This window comes from Anopheles stephensi, chromosome 3 (assembly GCF_013141755.1).
Source record: "Anopheles stephensi strain Indian chromosome 3, UCI_ANSTEP_V1.0, whole genome shotgun sequence".
In the NCBI taxonomy this organism is placed as follows: domain Eukaryota; kingdom Metazoa; phylum Arthropoda; class Insecta; order Diptera; family Culicidae; genus Anopheles; species Anopheles stephensi.
Genome location: NC_050203.1, coordinates 70751295 through 70764157, shown reverse-complemented (window position 1 = coordinate 70764157; position 12863 = coordinate 70751295). Strand labels below are relative to the sequence as shown.

Genomic DNA, 12863 nt, shown 5'->3' with positions numbered 1-12863 from the left:
TGGTAGATAAAATATCAAGTAGCTTCCGGTACAAACCGGCGCTAAGATATCATTCCATTACGTAAACGGGTAGGAACAGGGGGTCGCATGGAGGAGATAATAAAGCTCGCCGATTGACTAATTGATATAAGCACCACCGTGCTCGGTTGATGATAAGCTCGGGTTGATGGACATTCGTCAAGAACAGATAACTGTTGTGCTGGTATATGATCTTGTACAATTATAAAATGATTTAATAGGTGTGCGGACCGACAAGTGGTTCGATAAATTAAATATTTATGAATGTATTTAAGCTTGCGACTGCGGAGGTTTTGTAACGGCTGGGGTGCCGTTACGTGTGTTACCAAGGCACCTATGCTTACAGACATCGCCATCGGCTATCGTCAAAGATCAGCCAAACAAACATGAAACAAAAATCAGCGTTAAACGAGCAGTAAACCAATTACACTAATTAACCTCTGCGCCGCATCGGAAACTGTGTCGTGGTGCATATTTACGAGCGCCACGCGGTTATGTGCGATCAATTAAATCGTAAATTTTTATCACCTATGCAAAGGGAAACAATTGGACGACAGCATGATTAAAACTTCCGCCGACAGACGTTGGGTTTGCACTGTGAAAGGGGAAACATTTTCCATATGGAGTTGGCCGTAGGGTTTTTTTTCTTCTTTTATTTCACCCTCAGTTTTCCCCATATATTGCACACCCAGTCCCCCATATGTACCTGTCCAGTGTTGGTGGTGCAAAAACTGGGGCTCCAACTCTAACCTCCCCGAATGGTACGATCGGCGCATGACACAATACCCTGAACTTGGCAATGGCATTTTACAATTTACATTTAGCTACGGTCAGACCAGCTTGCGGACATAGTGCGCTCATCCGTTCCGAACCCGCACATCGAATGGTAATTTATGGCATCGAATGTTGTTCGTGTCCGGTGCCTTACCCAGCGAGAGAGCGTTGAGCAGAAATGGCAAATCAATGCATCTCGCATGCTGGGAAGGTTAGATAGATGCAGCTGTCGAAGCGCTACTGCTGCGAGGCCACCTTATTATTGTTTATGTTACAAATGGGAAGGTTTGTGTGATGTATTATGATAAAATATGCCACACTGATTGGCAAACACCCTGTTCGGAGAATCATCCCGACGTATCCAGGCGCGGAGTGTATTCATTGCAACTCCCCTAGTTGAGTCAATTAAGTGCCCGGTAACCTGGCGAAGCCCTCAGGAAATGCTGGAGATAATGAAAGGCAAACAGTATCCTTTATACTCGTTACAATGTAGTACGCTGGTAAATGAGAGGTTGACTTTAAAGTATTCAAAACCTGTTAGAGATGTGTAGTTCTCGTTGAAATTTAAAGCTCAGCGTGGAAAAAAAAAGGAGAACTTTGCATGAAATTCGCCGGAGCAGCAAATGGGTGTGTGTTATGCAACAAAATAAAGTTGCTAATTTTATACGCAAATCATCCAGAGAACCTGTTCCACGCGTTCTGGAGAGTCCGTTCTTCTGCCATCGATTTCGGTGTGTTTACTTTTGGCTCCAACCAATCGGTGGTTCTCGGCAAGGCAGATGATGCTGATGCTGTCCTCGCTACCAGAATTGGTGGGCTTTTATTTCTCTCCTTCACCCAAAACATTCTCCATATCTGCAAACACACTCACGCTGCTGTGGAATGTGAACAGTTCTTGAGTTGAGTCGTTTACTGATGTCATTCGGTCAAACCGGACGCTGGAGTACTGTGGAGAGGAGTAGATTTTTTAGTTTTTTGGGCAAGCATCATCTGCAAAACGCAGAATCCTTTTTTTTGTTGACAGCGTCCATATTTTTGTTGCTAACCTCCCGCTTGATGCCACTTGACAAATGTCAGCAAGCGGGAGGAACTGCTGCGTTTTTTTTGGTCTCCGTTAGGTTTGTTAGATTGTCCGTCGCTTTGATTGAAAAGTGGACCGGCCTCACAAGCGTCAAGAGTGTTGACGGGCGAGTTTTTGAAAGCTTTGCCGCGCAGTTTGAAAGCTCTTGGGTGAACATACATTTTCGGACGGATGACTGATGACCACCAGCGCGCTGTGGGTCTGTTTTTGTTCTCATCGATGCGGACGGTCGCGATGACCGGAATGGTCATTAGGCCACAGAAGTGCGTAGTGGAGTGTAATGGATGAGACAGACAGACAGACTACACCCCACCGTATGTATGTGTGTGTGTGACACAGATTTGCTAGGAATTTTGAAACCCAAACTTTCCAACGTGGGATTAGTAAGTCTGCAAGGTATGGCAGACCGATAGCAGACATGGCCCGAAACATGTCCAAAATTATTGATCATACGATCCGGATGAGGGTCAGTGTCGATTGATGGTAGTGGAATTTGATTACTGGCCTACGGTGCCGGTGGTAACTAGAATTACCGTACCACAACTAGCGCCAACTTTCACGTGCTTGATTAGTGGTCACCCGTTTATCTTCCATTTTCCGAACAAACTAATAAGTAATAGGAAACTGTCCCATGTACCCATGCCGAGCGGGCAGGTGAGTTATGGCGCCCGCGAGATAATTTATGTGAAGTCAGCTCACTACCCAATGGGCCCGACACAAGGGAAAAACGCGAAGGTGTTTCCACCGGAATGGTGAAACTTTTTTTTTTCTATCTCCCCCTTGTCAACACCCGGTGAGGGATTTGGGAAGCGGAAACATTTATAATAATTCTACGCAAACTGGAGCGCAGTTTTATTCATACACCAGGAAATAGAATGTCCGCAGGTTCCAGGTGACTATTGGTTTGGTTGGTTGCCGAGTCGGGCGTACCAGTTTGCCGGGAGTCATTTTTCTTACTTACATCCCGTCGCCTGGGTTGGTGAAGTATGAGCAATAGATTTTACTTTTTGAACGATTTATTGGATATTGACGAGCGCCGGGTGTAGTGGTAAAAGGCGAAGGAACTGAGATGTGGTTGCCCTTCGCACCGTGTATCTCTCCGTGTATATCACCGAGCGGCTGGAACGCCTACGCCCAGCACGCCACAAAAAGTGTGTTGTTGACTTTGGACACACGGTGTCCAGAGAGCGAAGGCCCTTTAACTACCACCCGTCGTTGGGTATGTGTGTGTGACGTATGGATCAGCATGACTTCCTTCCAGATTGGAGGTGCAGATGATGACGACGCCAACCACTGTTGGTCTACCAGGACCACGGCTCTACATCGGCGACGGTTTCGAGTGCGGATTTATGAGTGTTTTAGCACCGAAAAGTTAACGATTGTTTGATCCATTCGCGATGAGGTGACTAATGGGTCGACGAATCGCTGAGGGCTTTACCGATACGATCGTGCCCAAAACCATCGCTCAATGGTGATGTGAAAATGGCCAAAAAACGAATCCGATGGTTGGTAAATTATTTATTGCGATTCACGCAACAACAACCACCCACACGGGTTGGGTGTTTTGGAAATTGTGGTGACGATCTTATCGTACGCATAGATAATATTACATCATCAACACTGTTGAAAGGCAAACACGTGTGTTTTATAGTGGCGAGAATTGATGCGATGTTTGTGATTTATCTGCAACGATTACGATTCTAATCCTTATTGAATTAAGCGATAAGCGTACAAATGCAACCAGCACTATTTGTAGGTTGTTTCTATTAGTCTACCCACGATTTGCTAGCTATCTGTGACTTAATTAACACGCCCATAACATCCACTATATATTTTAACCTCGAAACGGCCATGTTGCGTGTGTTGTTTTCTAGTATACAGTGTGGCTGATAGGAGACGTTACAGCATTTTAATTATCACACAAGCGGCACGCTTCGGAAACTTTATTTTGCTCACTGACTACATCAATTTGATAATATGTATTAAATAGTTGCACCTGGCTATCTGAACTTGATCTCAGAGACAAGGTGTTGTACCTATTTTTAACCTTATTTGCAATTTTGTCATTGCTCGTTGACATTTTGTCATTTGTTCAAAATAAGTCCTAGCTGTTTTTGTAATTAAGCACGAAAATTCATGCAATTGGAATTACAAAACATTTCAACAAATGCTATAGCAAACCATATGATTCTCGTAAACCCAAACGGTTTTCATCATGATTGGCTATGAATTGCCTCTACATTTTACTTACCAGTGTCTCCGATGGGGCGGTCCGGTGGTCGAGGCGATAACAGGACCGGGGCTAAAATCCCATTCAGACCGCCTCCCCGTACGTAGGGCTGACTACTTTACTACGGGAAAAATCAAGTCATAGAAAGCCAGAAATGGCAGGCTGAGACCTCTCGAGGTTGTAGTGCCAAGGAAGAAGAAGAGAAGAGTCTCCCATTATATCTCTCAGAGCAACGTTCAGCGTCACAAATAATAAAATGTTTTTGCAAATTTCATTCAAAATCATAATGTAAGTCCTTGTAGAAGTTGTAACACTTCATGTTAGCCACCCTGTAAATGACAGAGCATCAAGCTATCTTCAAAGTCTAATTAAGTTGTTATCGGAGATGATATGAGAGAATCTGCGTGAAGGTTTGATTTAGCAATGAAACATGTTATAACTTGGCAATAAACAACACCTTAAAAGTTCAAATTCTCCCCACTGCTCCAGTCGCTCCTACTTTTAATGACTTGAAAATCGCCATAATCCAACGCAACCCGTCTTACGTTCAAGCCTCTTTGCTTTGCCATTATCGTGTCCCCGATTCGTTTTTTTTCGCAGTAAATCGTTTGACTTTTCACACCTTTCGCATTTGCTCTTTGTGCACAGCGCTTCTTGACGAAGTTTCCACTACGACATTAAATATTGACACCACTTTGCTAATTTTGGTGTGTTCCCTTTTGAGGTGTTGCTGTCCTCTTGGTTGGTCGATGGAACTTTTATATGCATGTTTTTCTGTTTATTTGTGTGCGTGTGTTTTTAATTTGTGTGTGTTTTTTGTTTTTTTTTCTACCTTATGTATGCTTCTCACACTGTCATGCTTGCTGTTTACGCGTTGTTATTCTTTGCGGATGTCATTGAACTGATGACGGTTGGGAAATCAATCATGCAGTATCTACACTCGACAGTAAAATGAGACGACCGAGCGATTCCGATTACAGCAAATCACATCTACCAGGTAAGAAAGTTCATCTTGTGCATGTTTTCGAGTGTTGTTACGTTTTTTTTTCTCCCTTAATAGTTTATTTCCCATTTTCTACGTAGCTGATCATTCCGTAGGAATAGTGTTCTGTTTAAACTCTTAATTGCACGTAATAAAACTTTTCCCCGTGCTCCAATTGTGCCCGGAAACACAGCACAAGAAGCAATATCCCCTTCGTATGGAGCAACAGTTCCAAAGTAAATACATCCCTATCCGATGAAACGTTTCCGGTTTCCCGCCCAGGGGTTGTCATACAAAAGAAAAAAAAAAACAATTCCCAGAGCGTGGTTGAGAGCGTAGCCGAGAAGCGATCTCGAACAGCAAGCCAAATCCGGACTGTCTCGTTTATAGTCTCGCTTGTTGTTGAAGATGATGATGTTTTCAATTTCCGAAACGCATAATTCCTTTCCCTGTCGTTTTACAATCACTAGCCACTTACGGTAGGGTACACTTGAATTTAATAAGTATTTTTGAAATTTGTTGTCAGGTTCGGTCGACCCGCGGAAGTACTTTCTAGCAAAATGTGTTTTGAACTAGGTATTTGAAGCTTATTTTTATCAGAACTGTATTGAGTTTTTTTATTTTTATTAAATTCTCAACTTACGCGGATTCGGAGATAGGCGAATTTGAAAATTTGACAGTTCTCAGAGTTTATACTATGTGCATTCAATTCTTGGGTTTGAACCTACGCAGGGCTAGATAACCGTCAAGGTTATCTAATCTAGTGAAAAAGCCTTCTTCCATCATCAAACATCGAGGCTTTAGTTGGCCACTTACCCGAGTAAATATTTCCTTCTTCAGGGGGATTTCTCGCTTTATAAGAGAGAGATTCGATTGCCTGACCTTCTAAGTATTTGCCCGAAAGCTTAACTGCATGCCATAGGCCTGAACCATCACTATGGCGTCATAAATCGTATATAAGCGAATGATATCCTAGGCCCAATTCGATCGAAGGAAAATTTTCATGTCGCTAGAGTTAATTAAGAACTATCGGAAAAAAAACCTTTAGGATTAAATAAGACTGAATATTACATTCCGTTTTTTAACATTTCTGATCCGTTTGAGTAGCATTAGAGATCAAAAAGTGAACATCCGGTGCAAGTTAAATTAGATTCTGAACCTCTTAAAAACCGGCCCGTAATCTTTCCCATTCTGCGAATCGATTCAATTAAAGACGTAACACAGCAGCACCGCGAAAGTAAAATTGGCGTGCCTTCAACATCTAAAGCAAACGCAAACTCAGAGCATCCCGTTTGATGGTTAGAGCAAATCCGTGTCCATCATTCCTTCAGCACAGCTTCGTCTTCTTTCGGATATTTGATACCGTGTGCGCGGGGCATCACGTCTTTAGCACGTTTGTCGTTGTAATCACCCCTGGTGATTGATAGACCATGGTTGAGGATCTGAGACCCGGCGGTAGCGTACAGTTGATACCGTTCGCTACCGTTTGACTGTAAAGCCGAGAACGTTGATCGTGTTACAGCTCCATTGTACGAGTAAGCCTTTGGGCCTTGAACATGAAGAGTTGAGTGAAATTGGATCGCAGTCGCTTATCCGCGCCGATGCTGATGAGTCTTCACAAGCCATTGTTTCGGGTCACTGCTTAGAGATCTAATCGAGCTGAAATTTGTGGGTTGAATAAGTGGTGTTCTGTTCTGTTTTGTGTTGAGTAATTTGAAGTAGGAATAACATTTGGGCTACCGTTTTTTTGCTGGTTTATGGTTTTGAAAGCTGTATATCTTCTCAATATTATCAGCTGTAGACTCATAAGTAGAATATCGTTAGGTTAAAAAAGGTTCAAATGTTGTCAATATTTCTTTCATTATTTGTACTAGTTTTCATTATTTTCCATATTTTAGCAGTATTTGCATTGTGTTTGCATGTTTTTATCTCCTTTTCTTTTTTTTCTTTTGTTTTCTTTCTTTTCTTTCTGTTGTTTTTTCTTTCCTTTTTTCCACCTCATCACCTGATCATTACCATTTTTAATCGTTGTTTCATTTATCAATTGCACGCTTGATCGATACTTCCCCCACTCTACCTGCCTTGTTGATTAATCGTTTTTATTGACCACCGACAACGACATGCCGACCATTTATATTCTCTTTGTTTTTAACTAACGACCAATCGACAACACCCCGACAAAACGACGTGTATTTGTTAATCGAACCAAACCTAACTACTATTTACATTCGGCCACCACCCCACGCGTTACCAAACGCGAAAACAAAACTACCGTCGTCAACTCACGTAACGCACGTAATGGTGACGTGACAACATAAAAAAACTAAACGAAACAAACAATAATAATCATTCGAACAACGTGTCAATCATCTGTCACGCGACGTGCTATGGCCACCGTTGTGAACCGTCGATCGGTTGCCTAAACCCATACTGGAACGGTTTGACACCTGTTCCACCTGGAATCTGACGGCATTCCTACTGGCATATGGCTACACGTGTGGGATTGCTGGACATGTAAACTTGTGACGTTTCTAATTTCAAATCACGCCCGATTTTCTGACCCACCGACCGATTGACCTACTGTCAAATACGGCAACGGAACTTAAATAACCAAACTAACGCGAAATAATACTCCTGCACACGCACACTTCCGGTACGCGTAGATGTGGACGAAGAAAGCGAAACTGATCTAGCGTTCGAGCGGCCCGTCTCGTCCAGATCGTCCCACTCGCCGGACTCTGGATTTAAAAGCAATCGCTACGACCGTAAGACTTCCAGTAAGTAGCGAAGAGAATGTTCGCAACAAGGGAGACCAAAAAGTTGACTAAAACCAGCCTAGAGTTTATGTTTATATGCTTTATTAGAAAGAATGTATACGCTTAAAGAGATTATTAGGAGAGCTAGTGCCTAAAATGTCCTTTAAACGCAAAACATTATTTGTGAAAAATATTTCAAAAAAAGTTTTAAAATCAAAAACTATAGTTGGGAGAAAAATAATACAGTGCTTACAACTTTTTTGAGTGCTTTCATTATAATTACAAGATGCATTACAATTATGTTGTCTTTTCTTCATAATTGAAAAAAATATGATTTTAATTGTTTTAAGCAATAACTGACAAGATCGTTAACCTGAATCGCTTGCTAAACTTCTTATCCTGTAACCCTATTTATTTCTATCACTTCCTGCTCAAAACATCTTCAGCATGTTTTTTTTCTGGATTACCTTCTCTGCGTTTTTTTTTTCAATAGAAAATTATTTTCTACCATTCACTCTCTCTCTCTCCCATCTACAAGAAAGAAACACCTGAGGGTAGCCTTTTTTAACGATAACATCACCAAGCTAACGTTGCTGTGCGCTACATTGTCAGTTTAGCAGTTTACCCTAGCAATTAACATCATTAGCCCGTAGGATTAGTTCTAAGAAACCCCTTCAATCGTAGCGGTTACTTATAAATGTGTTTTATTTTTCTTCGTTTTCGTATGTTTCATCTCTTCCTCGTGTTCCTGCACCCCCTGTGTTATTGTCTATCGTTGCAAATGCACCTGCCGCTCTGCCTGGCCTCACTATGTATGTGTGTGTGTGTTTGTCTATATGTATCCACTGGTTTGTTGCATGTTTGTGCGCTTCAACTGCACACCGTTCCTGTTGAAACCTTCATCCCACAAAATGCAATACTCGTTCGCTTACTCGTTAAAACGTATCCCAACGCGCGGTGGAAAACACTTGTCGTCGTGCATGTGCTGTGCAAAAAAAACAATCCTCGTACCACCAGGCGCCTCCACCGGCTCCGACGTGTACTGGGAAGCCACCGGAAGACGCAGAAGCTCAGGTAAATTCTCCGCCACCAAGGACACTCGTTCGCCTGGCCCGTTCGTCTGGTGTGGTTTTATCTGCCATATCTTCAAACTCATTCACCAGCAATGCTGGGTAAAGCTTCAACAAGCTACTCGCTTTTGGGTGGTTTTGCTCCACGGTTAACTCCTAACTCTTAACACATCAGGATGGCATAATGTTGAGGACATGTCCTCTCACATTCCAATGTCTAAACGACGGGCAAAGTGGTGGCTAAAGTTTGCGCGCGCGCATGGATACTTTAGCCTTGTTGTGGAATGCAGACACCAGCATTGCACAGCCTCTCACTAATTAATGCATCCTTAAACATTGCATGCTGCATGTGGTTTTTGCCCGGTGCTTGCGTTTATAATGCTAGAGGTAGAGGAAAGTAAATTAACATGAGACGTACTTGTTTTAATTAAGCAAAAGGGTTTTCAATATAGTTTTTAATTAAAAACACAAAATTATTTAATCTAAATGCGTTTGCTTCAAGCATAATTGAAAATTAAAACAGAAATGCGATGAATAGTATTTCTTAATAACTAGATGAATTGTTAATAACAATACAGTGCATAACGCTTATTTAAACATACAGGATTTTGAACCTAACATAAAAACTTATATTTATAAAAGCTTTATATGTACAATACGGCGTCAAGCCGTAATACTAAAAATATAAATAAAATAAAAATAAATATTTTTTTACCTTTTAAAACTTTTAGCCTAGCGATACGGCCAGGCCGTTCTTTATGATTTTAAAAAAAACTTTTATCCTTAAAAGCGGACTCATATACTTATGCCTTGCACTGTATAGGTATAGTAGAAACACCTAATTAATACAAGCGACAATCTGTTGAGGATAAATGTTTACTTAATTTCTATTGAAGTTTAACTCACTTATTGATCTTCTGTTATTATTATAACCTAATACACACCTCTTCAAACAACATAAAATGGTGTCCCTCAAACAGCTTTACTGATATGTGTAATCAATCGAGCAAAATGGTGTTTCTCGCGGCGTCACTCTAATTACCGCTTGTAATGGACAATTCTTCTTCCGATGTCCCTGTTTCTCTCCAGTCCGTAGAGACGTGATAACGTTCGTTAGAAGTAATGCTCACATCCTTGGAAAATGGAGCCGCACCAGGCAGCGAGCAGCTATAGCCTCGCCTGGCCTGCCGCGCGTGCCTTCCATCTCCAGCTAACATTAACGCGCATCAGCAGGTTAAATCGATCGATCGATCGGGATGTGGCGCGCCTGTCCCGCATGTAATTGCGTTCCGGGAAGCGAAACCAAAGACCAAGTCCAATAAGTACGCTTTCGCGCTAACCTCACTTTTTGTTCCGTTTTCTTTCTTTCCGTCCACAGATCAGGGTGCCGTACTGACGACGGACACCGACAGTTTTATCATCGGCCAGCGTGTCTGGGTCGGTGGCCTTCGCCCGGGCCAGATTGCGTACATCGGCGATACACACTTTGCGCCCGGCGAATGGGCCGGCGTGGTGCTGGACGAACCGAACGGCAAGAACGATGGTTCGGTGGCGGGCAAACGCTACTTCCAGTGCGAAGCGAAGAAGGGTGTCTTCTCACGGTTGACCCGGCTGACACGGGAACCGCTGGCGGCCGGTGGTGGCGGTGATTCTACCGCCTCCACACCGCTCGATGCGAGCTTCCGGTCGCTGACGTCACCGGCCCGGTCCGGTACCGTTTCGCCAACGCACAGCGTCCAGAGCTATGCCAGCAAATCGCCAGCCATGGCCGGAAGTAAGTATGAGCTCGGCCCTCCCGGGACTGACGTATGCACACGAGGTGTTAATTGCGTTTCAATTCTCTCTTCCCTCTTCGCGTGGCAGAGGCAGCCTCCCTGAACGTTGGTGACCGGGTGATCGTATCGTCCGGGTTCGGGTCCCGGCCCGGCATACTGAAGTTTATCGGCGAAACGCAATTTGCCAGCGGCACCTGGTGCGGCGTACAGCTTGATGAAGCGAGCGGCAAGAACGACGGTACGGTGGAAGGTGTGCGGTGAGTAAGACAGAGGCGTGTGCAGCCTGGTGATGCGTGGGCAAACGCTGTACTAACGGTGCTGCTATCATCTTCCCCCCACCGGGTTTCTTTTTGCAGATACTTTGAGTGCCCGGCCAAGTACGGCATATTTGTACCGATTGCCAAGGTCACGCTGTCACCGTCGGCTCGCAAAACGTCGGCCCGACTGTCCCGGGCCGGTTCGAAGGAGTCGCTCAACTCGATGGCCACCATGAGCTCGATCGCCACCACGGCCACCTCACGGCTCCGGATGAGCGCACAGGTATCGCTCGCCGCATGGTAGATGCTAAGAAATTGCTCGCAAAAAAAAACCCCGCCAGAGAAAAGCCAACAAAAGCAGGGGACCCCAGAAAGCACAGAAGCTTTGAGCCCCAGTAGTTGTCGTTTTTCTTTTGGGCGTGCGTGCGTGTGTGTGTGGCGTTGTGTTACATTTTCTTCAAGTATCCCAGAACGATACGGCAAGCGTCCACGTTTGCGCGTGTTTTTTTTTTCAAACTCAAAAACTAATAACTAACTTTTGTAAGCTCATTAACGTAGAATAATTGCAAGCCACACAGGAAGATAGCGCGAGGTAGACTGCATATATCAAACTTCTTCTTTTGCTCCCTCCTTCCGATGGGTGAAATGGGAGAAAGAGAGTAGCGAACAATATCGTTCCCGGCAACCGGAACCGACGCTTAACCCTCCGCATAACTAACCACATATCCACCGTCTCTCCGATTTTGTCCCCGATTTGTTTGCAGAGGAAATCAACGGTCAGCGCTGTGCCGTCGACACCGAAAGCTTCCTTCTCGCTTCAGGTAGGACCATGTTTATGATCTTCATTTATGTTCTGTTGCATCGTGTTGTTATTGTGTGTGTATATTGGATGAGCTGTACGTTTTCGCTCAGTGTGGTTTTGTACTGTGTTTTGGATTTTATTACTAAATACTGACCTACTGACCATAACCGTTAAACTTATCCGTCTCGAAAACATTATGCTCTCGAGACGGACGGAGTTGAATGCTAATAATTGTGTAAAAAGAGGAATAAATTGTAGTTACTTTTAGATGTGTTGTACTGTTGTACGTCTTTTAAGAGCGCGATAGGGTTTAAGTGTTTTGAGTTGACTGTTTGCATTATATTATTATGTTATTAATTTTATTTTAAATTCAAATTTGAATACCTTCCTAACCTGTCAGTTTCCTTCTACGAAATCTATTCAGCCATGTAAATATTTGCTTAAGAAATGGTAATGAGCATTCGTTCGCCTCCGACTTGGTGTCCAGTTAGGAATGCCCCGTTGGAACCGTTCTTCAGCGTAATCCACTCGGATGAGAATATAAAACGGTTCATTTTGTAATGTACGGAAGTTGAATGTTTATGCTAAAACCTCCTATTGACCAATCGAGTTCTATTCTTTTAATGTTCGTCAAACCATAACCTCCCGTTTGCTGTATAAGCCGACGCCAACACTGTGACGCAATGACCTCGGGATCCAAGTTCCGAGAGGTGACGCAGCTTTATGTCTGTACCAGAAACGGCAAACGGAATGTGAAAATCCGGAGACAATAATTTCTCATTATCCTACCAGCCCGCCCAACTTCGGGGCGCGCATGACACTTCACAGCAAGAATAAGCTGGAGTTTTCGTGTTTTCAATTCACCGTGCCGTGACCGTGGCACAATGATGAAGCATAAAGTGTAGATTCATTATTCATTGGGGGTGAAGAAGTGCTAGCTGCGGGTCCAAACAAAAAATCTGTGTCGCTCGCTCAACAGCTGACAGTGTTGACAGTAAACAAGAGTGCGATGCTTCGTTTAGAAGTTGTTTGGTTCCGGTCCGGTCCAACAGCTCGAGTGCACTGTATTTCCGTAGACTTTAAATGATCTCTGTACACCATGAAGGAACTTCAGGGAA

At 43.5% G+C, this 12863-nt stretch overlaps 1 protein-coding gene across 22 annotated transcripts in view; it reads left to right on the top strand.

Moving 5' to 3' along the window:
• LOC118512567 (restin homolog) overlaps positions 1-12863 on the top strand; it is a 61875-nt gene that overhangs the window by 29650 nt on the left and 19362 nt on the right. For 7 of the 22 annotated variants that reach the window (XM_036057163.1, XM_036057162.1, XM_036057164.1 and 4 more), the window contains 7 exons: positions 5035-5100; positions 7749-7862; positions 8859-8915; positions 10290-10685; positions 10775-10943; positions 11043-11226; positions 11708-11764. In XM_036057163.1, the coding sequence (XP_035913056.1) occupies positions 5035-5100; positions 7749-7862; positions 8859-8915; positions 10290-10685; positions 10775-10943; positions 11043-11226; positions 11708-11764 (1043 nt within the window). The remainder of the gene's footprint in view (positions 1-5034; positions 5101-7748; positions 7863-8858; positions 8916-10289; positions 10686-10774; positions 10944-11042; positions 11227-11707; positions 11765-12863) is intronic. The other 15 variants (XM_036057169.1, XM_036057175.1, XM_036057182.1 and 12 more) reach the window with 6 other exon arrangements.